This window comes from Bombus affinis, chromosome 2 (genome assembly GCF_024516045.1).
Source record: "Bombus affinis isolate iyBomAffi1 chromosome 2, iyBomAffi1.2, whole genome shotgun sequence".
NCBI classification, from domain to species: Eukaryota; Metazoa; Arthropoda; class Insecta; order Hymenoptera; family Apidae; genus Bombus; species Bombus affinis.
This window is the reverse complement of record NC_066345.1, coordinates 10455247-10474064: the sequence shown is the minus strand read 5'-3', so window position 1 is coordinate 10474064 and position 18818 is coordinate 10455247. Positions and strand designations below refer to the sequence as shown.

Sequence of the window (18818 nt, the reverse complement as noted above, 5' to 3'; positions counted from 1 at the left end):
AATTGAGAACAGAGTATTCGCTTAAAGCAATTGTTTTTCACAAACATTATTAGAATTTGTTTTCATCCATGTATGTGTAGATGTATATAGTTACCAAAAAATTATGTAATGAAAAGTATATATAATTCATCATCACAAAATTATATTAAAACAATCACAGTTCGATATAATGTATTGTCAAAAGATAATGATGAATACATTCAAATATTTTCAAGTATTTACAAGGTCTAACTATTATATTGTAAATTCCTGTCTATTGAATAAAAAAAATAGTACATTTATGATATATTCGCAACAAATTAATAAGATGAAGAAATGTTATAGTATTAAACAAAGGAAAAATTTGCCACAAACTAAACATTTTATTCTATCAGGTAGCTTTTTATTTAATTTATTTTTTCCTAAAGAAGAAAAAGATGATGTTGAGGAATTAACAATGACAATTAAACGATCAATTTTATTAATTCAGGTTAGGCATAATATTCTTATATTATCATAAAAGTGTTAACGATGTTGCATTATTATATTAAATGCAAACTTCTTATTTTAATATAGTTTTAGCAATAATTCTCAAACTTTATAGAAAGAAGAATTTCTAAAAGCAGAGCAAATGCTACATATTGCTTTGCGCCAAGCACAAACTTTGCAACATTATGATGGTATAACTTATGTGTATGATGTAATGGCAAATCTGGCATATGATACAAATGACTATAAAAAAGCAGAAAAGCTATTTAAATCAGTTTTACAGAGACTAATAGCTAAGGGAGTTCCACAGGATGATTTAGCAATTATTCATATTAGTCTTAAGATTGCTGATACATATGATAAAATAGGAGATAAACAGTAAGCAATCATGTAACAAATTTCATCTATTTTTAAAATTTGTATAAAATACAATATCTAATAATTTAAAACAATAAAATATTTTATTCTGTTAATATAGAAAAGCAGACAATGGTTACAAATTTTGTTTACAACATTTACAAAATCATTTAGCTAAAGACAGTGAAAATCTAGATGTATTACAATTGTTAGGCTTAAATTTAGAAAAATATGCATCTATGCTTTTCTCACAATCGCAGTATAATAATGCTCTTGAATACTTTACTAAAGCTTATGATATATCCATAAAAATAAATGGTGAAGAAAATGAGCAAACTGTTATTCTATTAAATAACTTAGCAAGTGTCTGTTATATACTACAAAAATATGATGAAACTATTAAATATTTATCTAAAGCTGCAGAAATAGGTAATATCAATACAAATATTATTATATTTGAATTGCTCCAAATTAGATTATTATATTTTTAGGGAACAAGTTACCAGATATGGTTGAATTAGGTTTCATTCATGTCAACTTAGGACATGCATTTATTTCAAAAGGACTTTATGAAGAAGCAAAAAAAAATTGTAGTAAGGGAGAAGATTTAGCGAAAGCTAGAAATGACAATGAAACTGTAGTAGAAGCTAAAAAATGTCTTGAACAAATAGAAAGTTTAATATTGTAATATAAATGTAAATATTAAATTGCAGTACTTTAACTTGTTTAACTTATAGGTATATTGAAATTGAAAATGTATACAGTGAAAAATTATTAAACATATTATACATATTTATAATATATTAGTTATATATCCACGTTTTATTTAAAAATTAATTGGTGGAAAGAAAGATAGTTCTATATCATATATAAAGATTATTGACTCTAACAAAACAAATTTGCATATAATTTTATGAATTTTTACATTGTGTTTAGATAAAATTAGAAAATTCTTTTTGTAATATACAAAAACTGATATAACTACAGAAAAATGTATAATATTTTAATTGAAATTGAAATTATGATTCTTGTAATTATATAGAGAATATGTTTTTATGTATACATATAGAAAACATACAATGTTTATTTTCATTTACAGTAGTTACATGTCTATATATGTATAAGCAATATCTATAAAAAAATAAATAAATGTAACGTGTAAAAAATATATCCTTTCACAATATAAATGAAGTTCTAACACAATTTTCGTAAAAAACATCGTTGCCAATAATTAAACATAAAATGGTTTATAGAAATAAACATGTAATACGTTTGAGAAAAATATATTGAATGTGTAACGGGTGATTGTATGTTTATTATTTCTTATGAAACTAGTAATAAATTATTTCAGTGTTTCAGTATATTTTAATAACGCGTCTTTTTACGATCTTCCTATTTTTATTTGTGACGTGAATGATACCTAAAATGTACCAATTTTTTTCCATAATGCTAATATTTATGATAATTATACAGTATTGTTTTCACTGGTATTCATGTTATACAACATATTAGAATACTCACTAGCATTCATTAAACAATACAATTAGAATGTTGTAAAAATATAAACTCTAATTTTGAATTCTTATTATAGCAGTTAAATGAACTCTTATTAAGTGATCAGAATATGTTGTTAAAAAAATTTTATATAAAACTATTCATACTCTGCTATAAGTACCATCATATATACACCTAAGAGAAGCGCAATAATTTCTTTTACAGATTGCCTAAAATTAGTATCTATTAAAAGTTCTGGTATTACAGAAACAGTAGCTATATAAATAAATCCACCAGCTGTGAATGGAAGAATCCACATAGTTGCAAGATCACCTAAAATATTTAATTAAATTTTAAGATAAATATAACATTTATTTGAATTTAATTGATGTATTGCAACTTACTCTTACCCATGCCTTCTGCAAGTAACGATACATAAGTTCCTAATAAAGCACCTATAGCAGTTGTAAGTTGAAGCATCATGGCCTAAAATCAAAGTCACATTATATAATTCTTATCATAACAATTTATTCTGCCAACTTCATCTTTTTTTAAATCTTACTTTTCTTTTACTATAACCACTTTGTATTAAAATAGCAAAGTCTCCTATTTCATGAGGTACCTCATGTAACAAAATTGTAAATGTGGTAATATAGCCAATATTTTTACCAGCTAAATAGCTAGCTCCAATAGCAAGACCATCTGTGAAATTGTGTAAAAAATCGGCAACTAAATTTAAATAACCAGCAATTTTTATTTCATTCTCAGAATTGTCTACTTTTTCTTTAAAGTCTACATCAGATTTATCAGAACCTTTCTGTAATTTCTTATCATTTTTATTTTTTTTTGGCAGGTTTTCTGTGACATTATGTACATGTATGTGACCATGGTCTGTTTTAATAATTCTCACCGCTTTTTCAACAATTAAAAACATAATGATACCTAATAATACACTTAAACCAACAGACATATCATGTCCATGTTCTGATTCTTCATCACCTTGGTTGTGAGAATGTGAATGCGAATGTACTTCTTCGGAAGACAGATGTGTATGAGGAACCAAAGCATGAGGAATTAAATGTAAAAATGCATCTCCTAATAAACCACCAGATGCAAAACTTAATAATATCTTTAACAGTGGTTCACTTTCTTTAGTATTATCTAGAGGTACAAAGAACAAAATAAGGAAGGGTGCTGCTGATATAATTAAGGTAGATGCAGTAGCTCTGAAAATCACTTCGTTGTAAGTCCTGTCAGACAAAACTGATTTCTGCTGATGGTCATAGTTATCATCTTCATGTTTATGTTGATGTATAATTTCATTATGATATATAGAATGTTGTTTTTCTAAGTACATTTCATTAGCTTCCTTGGAATACTTAAAACTTGGTGACTCGTCATGGTAATGAGCTTGACAAAGAGTCGGCAAGTTTAGAAGTATAAGTAATAAAAACGTCCCAAGTGCTATTCGTGAAATCCATTTATTCGCATGGCTTCTTCGTTGGTTATCCTGTACCGTCGTGATCATTTCTATAATTTTGCACAGACTTGTTAAAACACAACCGGTTTACGTATCGTTGTTGGTGTAATCTTAACATCCGTGCAGAAGTGTAGAAGTGTAACAATTTTGATATTGTAGTTATGGTGTTAAACAGAATTAAATAATTGTGTCATGATTGCGGCCACGTCAGATGTTGATGCTTTATCACTTTTGTTCTTTTAAAAAAATAACAGATTAACGTTGGCAGCATTGATTTGTTAATATTGGCTATTCTGGTAGTTTATAAATTCAAAATTCAAAAGATGGTTACAAAAATAGTTAAGATATTATATTTTAACTAAAATATTAATAAATCAATCAGTTTTAAACCCAAAGTTTGTTATTAATGTATAAACAATCGGTGTTAGTATTGAAACATTAAGCATAATATAATTTTTAAAGTTTATGTCATTTTTATATTGTTATTACGAAAAAATTCGTTACAAAGGATCTAAACTGTGACGAACTGGTGAATATCCTCCCAAATAGTTCATGTGAACTGTCAAAGAACAGAATTTGAGGAGGTTAGTTGAGAGGAAAGCAAATCTTATCGTACTGATGGTGTTTAGTTAAAGAAATTCCACCATCATGTCACATAATACTTTAAAATCTATGGGACATGGATTTTGTGATGCCATTTTTTCAAGTTCGCCTATTAATTTCAATAAGGAGAATATAAACTCTTTAAATGAGAAGTGAGGTTTTTTTATGTTAGTAAATTAGAAAAAAAATTAAAAGCTATTATATATTAAATTTTTTTATTATTTTGTAGGGAAGGAACATGCTCTGATATACTTGATACACCTCAAAGAGGAGTCCAAAATGTTACTGAAAATAAATGTTTAAAACTTGAAAAGCGTAAAATATTACTTGACAATGATACTGAAAATTTGAAATCAACAAATATACCTTATACTATAAATCTGTCTCACTCAAAATCTATAAATACATTTCAAAGAAAACAAGTTTTATTTCCTGAATATGCAACATCTGATTCAAAGTATAAAACTTCTACGAAAACAGTGTCTACAACTTCACTGAATGAAAAGACTTCAACCATGCATTCTTGTACTCCCAAACAATATAAAATTCATACTACTACAAGCAATTCAAAAATAAATATCTTGCCTTCAAATAAAACACCTGTAAAACGTTATTTTAGTGACAACATTTTATCACAAGCTACTCCTGACTGTTTTAATGTTGTTCAAGTTGAAACACCATGTGGTAAATCAAACGATATTGGTATTGAAGATCAAACTGTATGTGAAGGAGAAAATAGTAATCTGACTGTAGGTATACGTGTTAGACCTTTGAATACAAAGTAAGTTATTAAATTCTTATACCAAGAGCTTTTCTTTAGGTAATACTATGGTTTAATATTTTTTTCTATTCTTTATTATTTCAGAGAACTAAATGATTCAAAAGTTACATCAGTCGTACAAGTAAATGGTCAAAATATTATTGTTACTTGTGAATCTGTTCAACATACTTTCACATATGACCATTGCTTTATATCACAAATAGATGCATCAGAACCTAGTTATTGTAATCAGGAAATTGTATTTAAAAATATGGTTTTACCACTAGTACAAAATGCTTTTGAAGGGTATAATGTTTGTTTATTTGCTTATGGACAAACAGGGTCTGGTAAAAGTTATAGCATGATGGGTCAAGAATCTGCACAAAATAATACAATATCACATGATGAAGCAATTGGTATTATTCCAAGATTTTGTCAAGAAATATTTACGACGGTATCCGTAAATATGAATACTAAAACTACAGTAGAGATTAGTTATTTTGAAATTTATAATGAAAAAATACACGATCTTTTAACAAATGTTAACAGTGGAGTAAAAAGGGCTCCTCTTAAAGTAAGAGAACATCCTGTATTTGGACCATATATTGTTGATTTAAGTCAACATTGTGTGCAAAATTACAAAGATTTGCAGGTATGTTTATAATATAAGTTGTAACTGCGTCTATTGTAAGATTATTTATTGATTATTAAATTGTTATAAATATATTTCTCTTAGACTTGGCTCAAGGTAGGCAATTCACAACGAGCTACAGCAGCAACTGGAATGAATGAAAAGAGTTCACGATCTCATAGTATATTTAGTATCATATTAACACAAACCCAAAAAAATAATCAATTAAGTAATGAATCTGCGGATGCTAGTCGACGTAGTAAAATTAATTTAGTAGATTTAGCGGGTAGTGAAAGACTGAGTCAAACTTGTGCAAGCGGTGACAGATTGAAGGTATGTCATATTACATTTAATTACTTGATTATAGTCTGGCAATTTTATTCATATAATAATAAAATTAATTGTACTCCAAAGGAAGGAGTGTCTATTAATAAATCATTGCTTACATTGGGAAAAGTAATCGCATCCTTGGCTGAAAACACAAGTAATCGTAAACGAGGTTTTGTTCCATATCGTGAATCTGTTCTTACATGGCTGCTAAAGGTAAGTGTTATTAAGTCACTGACACAAGATTTGACATAAGTAAATAATTTTTTTTTTTATTGAATCTTCAATGACAAAGTTCTTTGTTGTAACAGTCATTAAGGCTGTTATGGCTTTTATGGCTTTAATGATTAATGAATCATTACTTATGTATATGATTTCTTTTCTTATACAATATACAGAAAACTTAAGATAGGTTTACTTTATTTTTGAAGATGTATTTTTTTATATAACTTTATGTACATATTCAGTCTTATAAATTATTCAATTCTTCATTGAATATCTAGTTAATTTACTTTTTTTAAATATTAAAGCATTTCTAGAATAATATAAATATATGTCAATTTATAGTTTAATGCAGTTCATATTAATTGTAAATGCAATTATTGGTTATGCTAGATTTTAGAAAAAAAAAAAGACAGATAATATTATCAGTTGCTTCATAACCTTGTGTTACTCATGTACAGAATAACACATTATAAAAAATTGTTAGGATATACATATATTATGTACTTGATTGATGATTTTTTGCGATATTTGCATAAAATGTTTCAATATATGTATCATTTAAAATAATACCTAAACTACTAATTTCATGAATATGTAGAAAATGTTCTTTTTAATATTATTTAAAAAAATCAATAAATTATGCATTATATCAAATAACAGAAGAGATATAAAATAACATAAATTATTCATTATACAGGTTTTGAACATATAAAATTGTTACAAATACAAATATAAACTTAAAATTTTTCGTTCTATGAAAAAAGTATTGAAAGGTAAATAACATTTCAAATCATCACATCATAATATAATACACGTATCATAGAAGTTTGGTACAGTAATTCTGCATTCCTTATATACGAGGTACGTCTGTTTCGGTATCAATTTCTGGAAACCATATTAAAATGCTGAAACATGAATAAGTAAACATTCTATTTCTATTTGTTTTTTGTTATGTTATTCATTTTTATACATCCGTTATTTTCTAAAACTTTCTTTGACGTTTTCTTATCAGTTTTCATGATTCCTTCTTTAGTGTCTGTGCAGTCATGTTCTTCTTCTTCTTCGTGAATTTGTTGGCAAGAATTCCTTCGCGACTTTTCTCGTATATAAGCTGCGAGACTTCTTCTCTTGTTCTCCCGGCACAAGTAACAATTTTCTTTCGAAAGTGCTTTTTGTTCATGGTGTTGTTGTGGCAATCGTTGAGAATGAACTTGTGTTGACTTACCTGAAAGATAATTTTCTTTTTCCATTGTATTCTATTTTTATCACTTTATTTTCTATTATTATTTCATTTTAAATTTTATTATTTCGGGAAAAATAAAATATTTGTTAAATACGCAACATCTTTTTTTATTTGAAACTAAGGTTTCTTTTGTCAACTTTTTGTCAACTTCTATAATCAATGGCCTTTTCACCTCAAAATATTTTTTTGTTGTTAATCCTGGCCAAGATTCAACAATTTTTTGAAAGGTAGCTCCATGCGTTGTTGCACGTAGCCAATCTGCTGACCTAACTCGTGGTTCTTGAGTCATTCTCAACCCGAAAGATATGTTATAATTGTCTCCCGTGAATGAAGTAACGTGATGCGTTACACGTATCGCATGAAACTCATGTGTTCAAAGAAAACTATTATGACGAAAATTATGTTAGTAAAGTGTAACAGTGACGAAAAATAATTATTGAAGATAAAAGAACCGATAGATAAAAATTTGATAACCAAGATCGTAATATTTTGTACGGGCAATAAAAAAGATACCTTGATAAGATAAAAGTAATGCAGAATCATCATATATCTTCCTAGTCCTATTCGAATTCTATTATTGATTCTGATATTTTTTCATTGCATTGATGGATTTTTAGAAAAATTGATAGATTGAATTTATATCAAAATAGATGTCCTTTCCGGTAAGTTCATCATAGCATTTCGTAAATCAATTGCATAAAGTTTTAATCTAAAAATACGTGAATAATCGAGAGTTTTTCTACACACAACACGAAGCATTCCTGCACATACAAATGCAGAATCTGTTATTGCAAATAGAATAAAAGGATCGTTCATCTCTGTTTATTCTCGTTAATGTGTCATGCTGGTTTCGTAAGATATTTTTAGAACTATGTATCTTTTTACCTGCATGCATATATAAATATATATATATATATTAGATTATTTTATTCAATAACAAGCCGTGGCAAAGTATAAGTAATCGCAAGTATGATAACTATAACACTATTATTATATCTATTACAATGGAATTGATCTAGCATATTATGTTACAACCTTCACCGTATTTGTTATCGTAACGATGTAAACATGTTTTTCGTGTTTACGATTTAACTTGTTTTGATGTTGCGTTCTTCTTTTGATTCTACACACATGTATAATTTTCAGAAATATGTAATTTATATGCATTTCCAAAATTTCATTAAGAAGACAATTCACGCAATGAAATAGAATACGAAGCTTTTCCGATGATGCTAATTCTTTTGTACTATTCTCACTATTTTACGTTGTGCGTAATATGACGTTTTTCGAATTGCGATAATGATAGTTTCAAAGCCTAATATATGATAAATAATGCGGAGGACTGCCTTCAGGCAACCAATTCCTCACAATGATAACGCAAAGGGAGGGGCAACTACGTTGCGCAGAAATATCTAAGAGTTATCTTTCACGTATGCACCGGCATCGATTAAAAATATATAAATCATTTTTCTCAATTGAATCTTGAAATTCCTTATTATCATATTAATTAGAACACCGAATAATCATTTGATAGATGAATCGTAACGATTTTATGCAATCGATTATTTGTTATTATTGAATTGTTTAATTGATTTATGTTTTGATCATTTCTGTTGAAATCTTTATTTTACTCTAAGAAGGAAAATAAGCATTTGTTGAAACATATCACAGATCAGGATGATCCGGTATGTTTGATAGATGAATGCACGTACATTTTACGGATTAATAGTTCGAAATCGAGAGTTAAATTAAATACTTTCAAAATACTCATAGTAAAGACAGTCATTAGTAAAGACAGGTTGTATTTTTGTCGCATATTTCGAAGTTTTTAAATACGGGAAGTAAACAATAAAAACGTCAACGTACATAAACATTAATCATTGATGTAGTATGATATCATATGAATAAGGACATAAAGGGAAAGCTCCATGCACGAGATGTCAGCAAATAATATTAATTTTTCGAGTTGGATTATTCAAATACTGAGAACCGTGGAAAACAATAATAGCAAATACTAATGATAGTATTTGATATGATGATCGCGTGAAATTAGAATAAATGAAATTATGTATAGTAAATAACGAAATGATATTTATCGTGATGTTAATTAATGAAAATTTAATTATAGTATCTGTCTAAAGAAATCCAGGAAGAACGATAATAAACTGATCATCATAGATCCTCAATATTATCTCTTCTTCCCTTATTTTCTCTTTAGTAAGAAAGTTGTCATATGTGAGTATATAAAAAGTGATTCATTTTCATATGATTGAGACGTACCACAATTAAAATAATCTTTATTCCACGGCTGCTCGTAGTCCCGATACTGAGGAGCTCTAAAAAAACCGTAGGTCAAGATTTCGGGAACATAGACTAAATCCATCGTTCTAACTCAAGGTGTCTTCGAGAATAATTAGATTCCGAATTTATTCTCTTCGTAGAAATTTCCGTGTATATCTTCCTTCCTTCTTGATACTTTCGACCAACTCTTGACGTATGTCTTAATCCGCTCTTTTTTCTATTCTTTCAGTTTATAATGAAATCCGCTGACATGAGTTTGCACTGATTTTCTAAAACGCAGCTAAAACTCGTTCTACCAGTAAAATTTGCTAGGTATCGTTGTTTCCGGTTTTCTTTCTTTCACCAGTTGAAAACAACTTATTGATAGACTATCGAATTCGTGTTATTACATATTACTCAAGAAGAAGAAAGAGAGGAAAAAGCTGCGACCGCTAAAAAACAAGACAACGTTGTGCTCGAATTGCTGTGGTGTTTTACTTTGAACTAAAGAAGTACTGACGCTGAGCATGCAATGTTTATGAGTCGGTTATTCCCTCTCCATCGGATCTTGTTTCTCCTGTCCTCTCCTCTCCGTTGTTACCGCGCGCCCTTCAACTCAGCGCTTTGCCCCTCCTTTTCCTCCAATCACCTTTGCGAATTTCTTGTGGATTTTACAATTGTTGAACGCATTTCCCGCGCTTATTCATCTATAACATTGTCTCACGAATTTCTTAATCTGATCTTGTACAACTTTAACACGGTCTATTTCTTGTGGTGGTCAAGGTATTGCATGGCCGTTAAATAAGTTTCTCTCTAGTTTCAATTCTCTACGCCGTTTTTTTAATCGTGCATTATATATGTACATATACTTGGCTTTTAGGATTTTATAAGAGATAAGAAACAACGTTGCAATTGTATTTTTGAAGGCTATTATTAGGAATCGTCATTAACACTTCAATAATACCTCACGCTTACCATGTACTTGTCGAGAATTGTATAACGATAATATTAGCTAATGTTTATTTTGTGCCTCACCATAAAACGCAGTACGTCGTAAATGCTTACTAATCTCCAGAATCTTGTTGAAAGCGTAAAGAACTGTTTTTCCGATAATTATTATCCTGTATTATAAGCATATCTTTCATGTTATAAATGCAAGTTCGTATAATAATACAATTTGCTCGTTTATTATCAAGCATTTAGCGATTAGAAAAGGGGGGATATTGAAGTATATTTTACGTAAAATTTTATTTTATAGTGAAAACAAGATTATTTAAATAGTTATCACCTATAAAAACATTGATGTTTTCAAAATAGCAAATATGATCCAATAATTGTTGGATAGAATGTGTTTTATAGCGAGATTTATTATGTAATTAAGTGAAACGAATATATACATTGGTAATATGTAGGTATTATTTCTCTACCAAACAATCGTATATTGTGAGTTATTTTTCAAATAATAGCAACTATGAACAGAAATAAAGTCTCATTTACTGATAACATTGAATAAGGTGCAATAAAAAGTTTTTGCTGTATCAAACCTTCAAGAAAGATACGCAGTTAGAAGATATTAATTTTTTTGTTATCTTAAGAATAAAATGAAATGAATAACGTAAAAAAAGGATTGTGACATATAGATATTTTATGTATAGATACATTTGTTTTACCATAATTATAAACTGATAATTATATTTTGATCGTATTTTGATTAGAGAATTTTGTTCAAATGTAGTTCAAGTGGGATTCAAGTGCTTAAATTGATAATGATGGCGTATGAAAAATAGTACTCTAACAAATTCTTTAAATTATTCGGTTTTGTCCAACATCGTTGATTAATTAACGATGCATGTTACTGCAATAAGTTTTATCGACAATGAATAAAGCCTTGAAATAAAATCTAAAAATTAAATAATTAAATAGATAATAATAGATAGATAATAATTAAATAGATGTCATTAAATATAAAAAATGTTGAAGATAAAGGTGTATAAAAGTTTTTTCACTGTTGAATCATTGAATGATGACTTAGGACACCCTTGTGTATACGTACCATTGAGGAATTTGATGTTCTATCTGATGTCTTATCGTTTATTAATTATATCAGGATAACATTGAGAAACATAAACGTCAAGGTGTGATCGATAACAGTGTAAGTATTACTTAGGAAAGATTAAATCGCAATCTATCTCTTAACCGAGCGTGTGTTGTCTTATCATGCAGAATACTGATAATGATTATTTATGCGCAAAAGAATCGAGATTAAGTTAGATGAAACGAGTGAAACACGACGTGCAAAGCTAACAATGTCACTTCTTTAGCTCTACAATTTAATTACGACGAATCAATACAACTGAGATTTTACACTCGTTTAATTAAGTCTTATGCAGTTCAATGACTTCATTTTGTTTTCTATGTACATTCCAACTTGTCTTTTTCAGAGTTTCTGCGTTTCCTTATATTTATTAGAGACTGTTAGGTTTCCTTTTGTCAACATATTTTTTAAACTTCTATGCTTTTTTAAACATAGGAAAGCCTCGGAGGAAATTCAAGAACAGCAATGCTCGCAACAGTATCACCAGCTAATATACACGTAGAAGAGACGCTTGCAACACTCCGATATGCTTGTCAAGCTCGAGCCATTGTTAATCGTGTTCGAATCAATGAAGATCCACATGAGAAATTAATTCGGTAATATATTCTTTATGAATGGACAATTAATAATTCATTATTACATTCAATAAAATATAACAGATTTTCTCCCAATATAAATATAATAAATCGAAAGTTCGTGTATAAAAGAAGTCTTCCACTTCGGAACAGATAAACAAAAGAATATCATTAAATATTATCGATACAGTTTTTCCAGTTTGCAACAAGTCTAACCTAAAGCTTTTAATTTTAAATATAATTGTGATCTCTCTCTTAGGGAATTGAAAGCGGAAGTATTGCGATTGCGCGGTGTACGTGAAGGATACGAAAAGCAACTTGGTATTCTTCCACGTCGTCTTCTCGATTCTGTCCCACCGGTTAACCAAAATAACGATGAAATTAAGCAGAAACAACAAGAAATTGATAAATTAAGGCACCAGCTAAAGAAGACTGAAGAACAACTTGCGATTACTGAAATGTAAGTTAATATCAACGTAAGCTGTTATAGTTATTTTAGAGCATTAATTACAACAATTCGAAACAATCAAATTGTTTTAGTGAGTAATTATCTATAATCATTATTAATATAATGTATTTCCTATAATAAATGTTTCGTCACATTGCTCCGGAAACAGATCGGAGGATGTTTACCAATTGAAGATTTGAATATTTAGCTACATGTAATTGCAGGACTTGGCAAATGAAATTGCGGGATACCGAGGAAAAGAAAAATTCTGAAATAAAGTACTTACGTCGTTGTGGTATCGCTATTGAACTCGATTTTCGTGAGAAAGATAAGCAACCTTGTCTCATAAATCTCGCGGCCGATCCTATGTTATCTGGTACACTCTTGTATCTCATTCCTCCAGGACTTGTTCGTATCGGAAAAAATTCAGGTTGTCAGAACTTTTCCGAACATTTGGATATCATGTTGGATGGACCACTGGTTAGGCCTTTACACTGGTTAGTTATTGGATTGGTTGGTTCGATGACTTGAAAGGATGCGGTTGTTGGTCTTATTTCTGTTTTTCACTTTTGTTCCTCTTTTTCCCTCCTGTGCTCGTTTTTCAGCTTGACGCTTATGAATTATGTTGGAGGAAACTATTTTACTTTGGTTTTGCTTCCTTTTCCTATCTGCCTCTCAAGAGTGCATATTTTTCACGGGCTTTCCTCACGATCTATTTAACGTCATACAAAATAATATTGTAATTAATCTGTTTAGTTAAAAAAATTTGCATGGCAGTATTTCATTATTTAGTTGTCACTGTATAGTATAATGATCCCGAAACGATTCCAAATATATTTTCATCGTGTTTATGAGCATGAAATGCTAATCATTTACGTTTGATGGAAAGATATGTCAAATATAATTGAAATTATTTATATATGCGCCAATTTTAATAAATTATTTTAGATAGATAATTTTAATGGTTATCGATTTTTTATGCGTTCAACAGTACTATTGAAAACAGTAATGGGAAACTTATATTATCATCAGAAATGGAAGGAGATACGTTCGTGAATGGACAGGTATAACATATTTTACGTTTATGATCTTATTCTATTTTTATCATTATTAAATTATTTATCATATCATAGGTGGTAACTGGCAAAGTTATTTTAAAACATGGTGATCGATTAGTAATTGGCGGCAATCATTATTTTAAAGTCTCAAGTCCTTATGATGAACATAGCAATATACAAATTTCAGCGCAGACTGTAGACTATGAATTTGCTCATCAAGAAATTCTAAAAGTACAAGAAGAAAAGTACGAATTTTTAATAGCTCTTTTTATTCAATAAATGTGTGTGACTAAAAGGTATTTAACGTTATGTTACTTTTGATTCAATAGATTAAGGGCAGAGTTAGAAGAAAGTAAACAGAAAGCAATAAAAGAATTAGAAAATGCTAAACGAGAAGTTGAAATGCAATTGGGATCGCAAAAATTATCGTACGAACGTAAAATCGAAATTCTTGGTTCCACGGTTCAAGAGCAGAAACTCGCATTGGAACAAATTCATCAAAAGAAGAAAGAATTAGAATTGGAAAAAGAATTGCTTGAAAACGAAGTTGAGACAAATAATAGATTAAAACAAATACAAATAGATCAAAAAAAAGTTAGCGTCGCGCCATATAAATCTAATTTCTTACAAGAACTCGAAAGCATTTTAAATGAAAGGGCAGCAGATGCCGAATTCGCTCTCAAAATGAAAGCTAGCGCAGAAGCAATAAGTGACGGTGGTATTAGCTTACATGAAATGCAAATATTGGTAAAAGAAGCTACCGAACGGTGTAGAGAAGTTGGTCTTAATTATGTAAGTATTTATTGCATAGATAATAGTTAAAAAGATATATCTTTTCCATAAGTTTATTCGTTACATTTTTAGGAGTTTGATCAACAACAAATAATTGTTAATAAGAGTCTGAAACTAGTAATTCGTATACGTAATAGAGATAGCATGAGAGAGACATTCTGGCAGCCAATGCGTTTTTTAGATTGGGTTCATCGTTTGCGAGACTATGATATAGAAGATTCAATACAGGAGCTGTGTACATCAGAAGAAACTTGGGAACCCTATGAAAATACAGAAACTTTTGAGGACTCCCTAAATAATAGCCGAATTTCAATAAACATAACACCAGTAAAAAAGCATTTAAACGAAAGTCTACAACAACTCTCATTCGATACGTCCATACTTGGAAGTACATTAATTAACCAAACGTTTGATGTTTCCAAAGATCAAGAAACCATAAATACGTGTCTTGTTCAAATGGAACTCGCTACAAGAACTTTACGTAAATTATGTAGTAGAAATGGTGGAATTCAGTCAGTTGCGGAATCACTTGATAATGTGCAAAGTATCATTTGTAGTTTACGTGAAATTTTAGAAATAGAAGATATAAATAAATATTCCAATGAAAATGTAACTCCTATGCAGAGTTTCAATAATAGTGTAATTGAAGATTCTGACACAAATTTGGCAGTTTCTAAAAATTACAATATAAGATCTGTTTCTCCGACAAAATCTACTTTACACAATAGTATTAACGGTTTTGATAAGAAAAGTGTTAGATTTAATGATAAATTACAACAAGAATTAACCTAATGAAAATTAACATCATTACATAATATTTAACGTAATTAAATAAGATAACTATTTATAGAGAGACTTAAAGCGTATATTAATAATATACTTTAAAGATGTTAATTAGAACAAAAAATATATTTAGCTACATTTATATGTAACTGTACCATTTTATTTCTTATTACTCATAAGGCGTTACGTAATATTTATATACATACATCTATACAAAATATTACAATATGAATATGTAATTATTAATTAAATTTTTATACGATCTGTAAAATTATAATAATATTACTCAAACAAAATTTAAGCAAGCATTTTCTAGGTAAAGTATATTTTGTTAATATTAAGTTAGTGAAATATACCACATAAATTTGTTGTAAAGTTGAATTCCTAGATATGGTTAATCAAAATAATCTTCGATATCAATATCAGGATTTAGTAAATCTTCTCCATAAATACTTAAATCCAATTGATTAAGTATTAAGTTTTCGCACATTTCTTCTAAATCAGTGTCTCCAATTAATACTGCTCCTTGCATTTTACCATTTTCTAGGATAAGTTTTATGTATTCTGTTCCCTTGGTCATTCGTAACAATATCTCATAATTGTTATCCAACTTTTGTCCATTATACAAACCAAGTAAAACTACTTTGTAACCAAAAAACTTAGTTACGTGGGTGAAAAGTTCAAAACAGAAATCTTGCAAAAATTCTTCATTTTTTAATTTAGAAACCATTGATTTTGCCGCATACCGTCCCATTTGATGTGCTTGGGTCCACAGCCTCATTTGAAACCAATGTTTTGCTAATTCCCATCCTGCACTACACACATCTCCAGCGGCATATATATCCTGTTTTGAAGTTTCCAATTTCCAATCTACCAGCAGCCCCCCATCTTCACTTTTTTTTATATCCTCCAAACCTACTATATCAGAATTTGGTATTACACCTGTTGCTGATACAACAAAGTCACAGCCAATAACTTTTCCATTTGTTAATTCAACATATATGGACCATTCTTCCATGGGATCAACTTCCTTTTGTTCTGATTTATTAAGAATTTTAATGATCTCACATTCATATTCTATTTGTACTTTTGCAGATTTAAGGAAAGCACCTTTTACATCAAAATTATTATGCCAATCTGGACCTAGAGCTGGTCCACCTGTTACAACTGATGTATTAGTGACAGTGTACCTCATTCTTTTAGTAAATGAACTAGCATTAGTATTTGTATATGGATCAGTTTTGTATACCTTGTCCATAAAAAATTCTGCAGCCCCAGGATCAACAAATGTTGCAGAAATATGTTTATCTTTAATTACCCATATCATTTCAACACCATCTACTTCATTCACAAGTTCAGTAGCAATACCTCCATTTCCAACTATTACAATTCTTCTTGAATTTTTTATTTTTTGAGAAAATTGTAGAACTGATTCTGTATCTCTTATCCCTAGTATAAAATTATTATGTTCTTCTATCAGTTTTGGTCTAGCACCATTACAAAGACATAACATTTTATAGTTTATAATTCTTCCATTTCTAGTTTGCACTTGTTTATTTAAGCTATCTATTTGTATTACAAAATCATTAATAACTTTTAATGAATCATGTGCTTCCATCAAAACTGCTGTGTCCTTTTCTTCAATATCAAACTGCATTAATGTTTTACTAAGTGGAACTATATTTGTAACTGCTTTTATTAAGGGACTTGCTGTAATTAGGATGATTTTTTCCTCCGGAACAAGAAAGGCTATACTTTTAGCACAGGATACTCCTGCTATACCTCCACCTACTATTGCAAACGTACAGTTTATTTCTTCTTTATCCATTTTACTTGTTTTATTTTTTAAATGCAAATTCTTATAATTACAAGTTAAAGATTAATACATTAATTTTTCCATTCTGAGTACTCATAATATCTAAAGGGAACATCATATGGAAGTAAACCATATTCTTTCGCTTTCATTATTGCTACACATAGATCTTTATAAGCCTTTTGACATAAACCAGTATAACTGTAAATAAAGCAAAATGAACAATATAATTATATAGATATTCTCTTGCTATACTTACTTCTAATTTAGAAGAAGTTAAACTTACCTGTAACTTAAAATTTCTCCACTATGTTCAGAAATAAATTGTTTTAACAAATCAATATTGCGGTAATCAAGAATTAGATATTCATCCCTACATATGGGACATGGGCTACCAGTAGAAATTACACCACCTCTCTAAAAAATTTGTAGAATTATTTCAAGAAATAAAATAATAGAAGTTTTTTATTTATTTCTTAAAAATACATACAATGCAAGTCTTTCGTGTTTTTTGGGGAGGTATTTGAGCTTTGAAATTTCTTCTATAATATTTCCAAACAGGATACTCTCCGTAAGTTTTCTTATAAGCTAAACAAGAAATTATAAATGTGGTTAAAGTCATACTGAAACAAAACTAATGTTACGTAATTACGTACCACTACTTTTTAGATATTTCATGCTTATTTCTACAGGAATAACTTTACTTCTATCTTTTGAAATAGGAACTGCTTCATCATTAATATCTTTATCATATTTTATAAATGTATGATGTATGAATTTCACGGGTATAACCTAAAAAATCGTTTAAAACATTAAATGACCTTTAACAATGATTATCTCTTTGTGATCCTTACTTTAGGAGTAAAATTACTTCGTAAAAGAGATGCAGCAAATTGCAATTTATTCAATATTAATGGCATAATTTTTATTTTAAGCTAATTTTCCAGTTATATTATAAAATATATCGCTGAACTATATGATATGGCGTATGATGCACGTTCGTATATACGACCGGAATTCTTCAACTTGAAAACGCTCAAACACAAAACATAACAGTTACTTAAATACTTACAAATCTATTAAATTTATATTATAATAAATTTATATTACATATTCTTATCCTTCTTCATCTCAGTTTCTTTACAATATTTAAAATAGTTTGATATCAGTTGCTAGTAGTGACGAAATATTTCAAAAGATTAAATTATATAAATTTAATATAAACGTAAAAATAATTTTGTTATTTCGAAAGAGATTTATAATCTATATGTGTAGTACTTCTTATTTATTATCAAAATTTGTTTATAGAAAATGCTAATTTGACTAATTTTTGAATTAGTCAAGTTAGGATCTTATATATATACATGTAATACAAAAATGTATTGA

At 28.8% G+C, this 18818-nt stretch overlaps 6 protein-coding genes and 1 long non-coding RNA gene across 9 annotated transcripts; 2 read left to right on the top strand and 5 right to left on the bottom strand.

The window, feature by feature from the left end:
• Positions 1 to 168: 168 nt before the first annotated feature.
• Positions 169 to 2130, top strand: LOC126928948 (tetratricopeptide repeat protein 19 homolog, mitochondrial). The gene is made up of 4 exons (XM_050744886.1): positions 169 to 469; positions 584 to 846; positions 947 to 1254; positions 1317 to 2130. Exons 1-4 carry the CDS (start codon positions 170 to 172, stop codon positions 1511 to 1513), a joined length of 1068 nt encoding a protein of 355 aa, XP_050600843.1. The 5' UTR covers position 169; the 3' UTR covers positions 1514 to 2130.
• Positions 2093 to 4065, bottom strand: LOC126928940 (protein catecholamines up). 2 transcript variants are annotated; one of them, XM_050744866.1, is made up of 3 exons: positions 2882 to 4065; positions 2724 to 2805; positions 2093 to 2652 (listed from the first exon to the last, which is right to left on the bottom strand). In XM_050744866.1, exons 1-3 carry the CDS (start codon positions 3845 to 3847, stop codon positions 2477 to 2479), a joined length of 1224 nt encoding a protein of 407 aa, XP_050600823.1. In that variant the 5' UTR covers positions 3848 to 4065; the 3' UTR covers positions 2093 to 2476. The 2 variants fall into 2 exon arrangements, with proteins under 2 accessions (XP_050600823.1, XP_050600824.1); XM_050744867.1 differs by having other exon boundaries at positions 2730 to 2805; positions 2882 to 4064.
• A 97-nt stretch (positions 4066 to 4162) lies between these two features.
• On the top strand, positions 4163 to 15904 carry LOC126928909 (kinesin-like protein KIF14). Of its 2 annotated transcripts, XM_050744782.1 has the most exons (12): positions 4163 to 4554; positions 4632 to 5183; positions 5268 to 5814; positions 5899 to 6126; positions 6208 to 6336; positions 12399 to 12559; positions 12798 to 12998; positions 13211 to 13483; positions 13978 to 14050; positions 14120 to 14289; positions 14374 to 14836; positions 14909 to 15904. In XM_050744782.1, exons 1-12 carry the CDS (start codon positions 4448 to 4450, stop codon positions 15626 to 15628), a joined length of 3624 nt encoding a protein of 1207 aa, XP_050600739.1. In that variant the 5' UTR covers positions 4163 to 4447; the 3' UTR covers positions 15629 to 15904. The 2 variants fall into 2 exon arrangements, with proteins under 2 accessions (XP_050600739.1, XP_050600740.1); XM_050744783.1 differs by lacking the exon at positions 13211 to 13483.
• Positions 6366 to 11025, bottom strand: LOC126928968 (uncharacterized). Its single transcript, XM_050744929.1, has 2 exons — positions 9869 to 11025; positions 6366 to 7570 (listed from the first exon to the last, which is right to left on the bottom strand). Exons 1-2 carry the CDS (start codon positions 9969 to 9971, stop codon positions 7281 to 7283), a joined length of 393 nt encoding a protein of 130 aa, XP_050600886.1. The 5' UTR covers positions 9972 to 11025; the 3' UTR covers positions 6366 to 7280.
• Positions 12545 to 13415, bottom strand: LOC126928980 (uncharacterized). The gene is made up of 2 exons (XR_007717022.1): positions 13273 to 13415; positions 12545 to 12991 (listed from the first exon to the last, which is right to left on the bottom strand). It is a non-coding gene; the product is annotated as an uncharacterized LOC126928980 (long non-coding RNA).
• Positions 13580 to 17447, bottom strand: LOC126928932 (pyridine nucleotide-disulfide oxidoreductase domain-containing protein 1). Its single transcript, XM_050744848.1, has 2 exons — positions 15976 to 17447; positions 13580 to 13698 (listed from the first exon to the last, which is right to left on the bottom strand). The coding sequence occupies exon 1, from the start codon at positions 17445 to 17447 to the stop codon at positions 16014 to 16016; it is 1434 nt and encodes a 477-aa protein (XP_050600805.1). The 3' UTR covers positions 13580 to 13698; positions 15976 to 16013.
• LOC126928962 (28S ribosomal protein S18b, mitochondrial) lies at positions 17360 to 18484 on the bottom strand. Its single transcript, XM_050744921.1, has 5 exons — positions 18287 to 18484; positions 18089 to 18224; positions 17923 to 18020; positions 17719 to 17849; positions 17360 to 17633 (listed from the first exon to the last, which is right to left on the bottom strand). The coding sequence occupies exons 1-5, from the start codon at positions 18350 to 18352 to the stop codon at positions 17507 to 17509; spliced, it is 558 nt and encodes a 185-aa protein (XP_050600878.1). The 5' UTR covers positions 18353 to 18484; the 3' UTR covers positions 17360 to 17506.
• Positions 18485 to 18818: the final 334 nt, after the last annotated feature.